This window comes from Leptonychotes weddellii, unplaced genomic scaffold (genome assembly GCF_054177405.1).
Source record: "Leptonychotes weddellii isolate Sample4059 unplaced genomic scaffold, ASM5417740v2 HiC_scaffold_21862, whole genome shotgun sequence".
Taxonomy (NCBI): Eukaryota; Metazoa; Chordata; class Mammalia; order Carnivora; family Phocidae; genus Leptonychotes; species Leptonychotes weddellii.
This window is the reverse complement of record NW_027806740.1, coordinates 362-2,899: the sequence shown is the minus strand read 5'-3', so window position 1 is coordinate 2,899 and position 2,538 is coordinate 362. Positions and strand designations below refer to the sequence as shown.

The window sequence follows — 2,538 nt, the reverse complement described above, 5'->3', positions numbered from 1 at the left end:
GCTCTTCTCATTTCTTCCCCACTCCGTTGGTGACTTTTGACTTGGAATGTCGATTCCTTCTTCTGGAAGAGTGGCTTTCGTTGTTGCCTGGATGCTTGGGTGGGCTGTCCTCAGAACCTTTTGAGCCTTTCCCATGAGACCAGGAGATGTCTGGACTGTAGGTGCCATCTTCACACTCTGAGTACGTCTTTTCTCGCTGACCATAGTGCTCTGCATACCAAACCATGCCATAGAGACACAGGAAGGTGGTGAAAGCAACACAAAGAAGCCAAAGCACAACATAGAGTATTTGGGTCTTAGAGAAGAGATCTTGTCCAAATTTTATGCACATGATAGCTTCCAGGAAACCAATGACCCCAGCACTGTGTTCCTACGCTTTTGCACCGTGTGTCAGTGAGGGAAGCATAGTACTACCTCCCTGTGGGAGCCGTGATGCCACCCATGAAGAGAATTCTACACCAACTTAATGGATGACTGGCTTGGAACACAAAGATATGTTTCAAGAAGAAGGTATTCAACTCAGTTAGCTGCCAGATGATCATGAAAAGGTATATTCCAGCCACTCTCTGAAATGAAGATCTGGGGTCAAACCATCAAACGTAGGTCCAACTAGCAGGGGTAAACTGGAGCACGGCTCTTTTGATTTTCCCGGTGGTGGTGTGGATGTCTTTGAAGCTGGCCCAGTGGTAGGTCCTCATCTCAAGAAAGCGGCAAACGACCACGCCCAGCCAGATGCCGCCGCCATTGCACAGCAGGATGTCCAGGATGACCTGATCCCACCAGCACTCGGCGAAATTGGGCAGCAGGTGCATGAAGAAAAGCTCAGTTAGCTCCCAGGTGATACTGATTGTCCAGCAGAGACCATAACTATGGATCAACAAGGCCTTCATGGCCCAGCCCCAGAAATGTCCAAACGCAAATATATCAAAATGGCTGATAATCCTCTCCCAGGTGATAACGTGACAGTTGACAGCATACTCCATGATGTCTGCTTCCCTTGTGGCGTATCGAAGATTTGGATCCAGCCAGTACATCAGGGATTTAACCTGATCGAAGTTCAGGAAGAGGAGGAATACCAGGAAAAGGAAGTAGAGCACACTGAGTCCAAAAACCATTCTCCATAAGGCCGGATGAGGTCGAGTAAATGGGCCATTGGGAAAAGCTAACACACTGATGATAAGGAAGAAGAAAATGACAGAGAGGATGCCCCTCCAGATACTGTCCTCTGGGACAGAGTCATCCTGGGTGAAGGCGAAGTACATGAGGCTGACGATGGTGAAGCTGGGCAGGGTGATGGTGTGCGGCCGGTAGAAGAAGTCGATGGTGATGTCCTCCACTTGCTGCTCATTGATCATCCGGAAATGCATCTTGTAGTTCACATCATCTTTGCTCAGGGTCCGACTCCCCACGCAGGACGCCATGGCCCGCCTCCCCGACCTGTGGCGGCGGCGGCGGTCCCCGCCGGTGGAGGCTGGGACCCCGGAGGTGACGAGCCGCTGCAGGAGGGCAGCCGGATGGCGGGGCCCTAAATATCTTTATCTTATGGGTTTTTTCATCTCATTCCATTACTGAAATTCTTTGGGGTCTAATTTGTTAGGTCTGATTTTGTTTTTTTTATGCTCCTGATGACTTGCTTCTTTCTGTGTTTGGTAATGTTAAATTATGAACTCATCTTGACAGTCATTTATTTCTGGCTTTATTTGTGGAAATTTGTGGAAGCCTGGATTACATCTATATTTATGTAGATGTGAAAGGAAGCGTCTCTGTCCCTCCAGGGAATTTGTTTTGCTCTTGCCTAAATTATCAACATAGGACCACCTTTTATGCTACTTCCTCCCCAAGGTCATGTATGTTTAAACCCCAAAATCTTTGAAGTTATGTAATTATAAAGTTTCAGGGGAACTTACTTCCCTCCACCAGAATCCAGACTAAGACAAATAAGTCTTCTCATCTCCCTTTACTTGCTGGCAGTTGTTTTCTGTTTGTTTTTTTATTTTAAGTCTATCCTTTCACTAATACGGTGAGTATCCTAGATTACATGAGGGTCTCAGTTTTAACCAACCAGCTTTGGGGAAGTGCCAAAGGTCTTCTTTCTTGAACCAGTGTGAGTATTTCAATCTAAGCTCCGTAAGGGCAAAGATAATGTATATTTTGCTTAACAGTAAATCTCCAGGACCCCACACAGTGCTTGATACATAGTAGGTCACAGATAAAGGGGTGTGGAATGGATGGAGTTGCTGTGAGGTTTAAATGAGAAATGGTATGGAATTAGCATATAATAGGTGCACAATTACTAGAAGGCATTTGTTCATAGTGTCTTTTTATTTTCTTCTTCATTTATGTGGATTCTTGCTTCTGAAAAAATTAAAAAGCTTCAATGGGACCACTTATCTTATTGTGAACCTACAATTTCCCTACCACTCTCATAAGCCAATTTGATTTGAAACAGCCTCAGATATGGAGGTGTAAAGGCTCCTCCTCACAAGTGGGTGCACTTATATTTTTTGAAATGCATTGTGAGGAAGATGTAGGTGGAAG

The 2,538-nt window shown here is 45.5% G+C and overlaps 1 protein-coding gene across 1 annotated transcript; it reads right to left on the bottom strand.

Annotated features, from left to right (window-relative positions):
• Positions 1-6: 6 nt before the first annotated feature.
• LOC102748049 (phosphatidylserine synthase 1) lies at positions 7-1,540 on the bottom strand. The gene is given in 2 exon segments (XM_031023377.2): positions 7-356; positions 358-1,540. Coding segments are annotated over 2 exon segments (1,413 nt in total). The 5' UTR covers positions 1,422-1,540; the 3' UTR covers position 7.
• Positions 1,541-2,538: the final 998 nt, after the last annotated feature.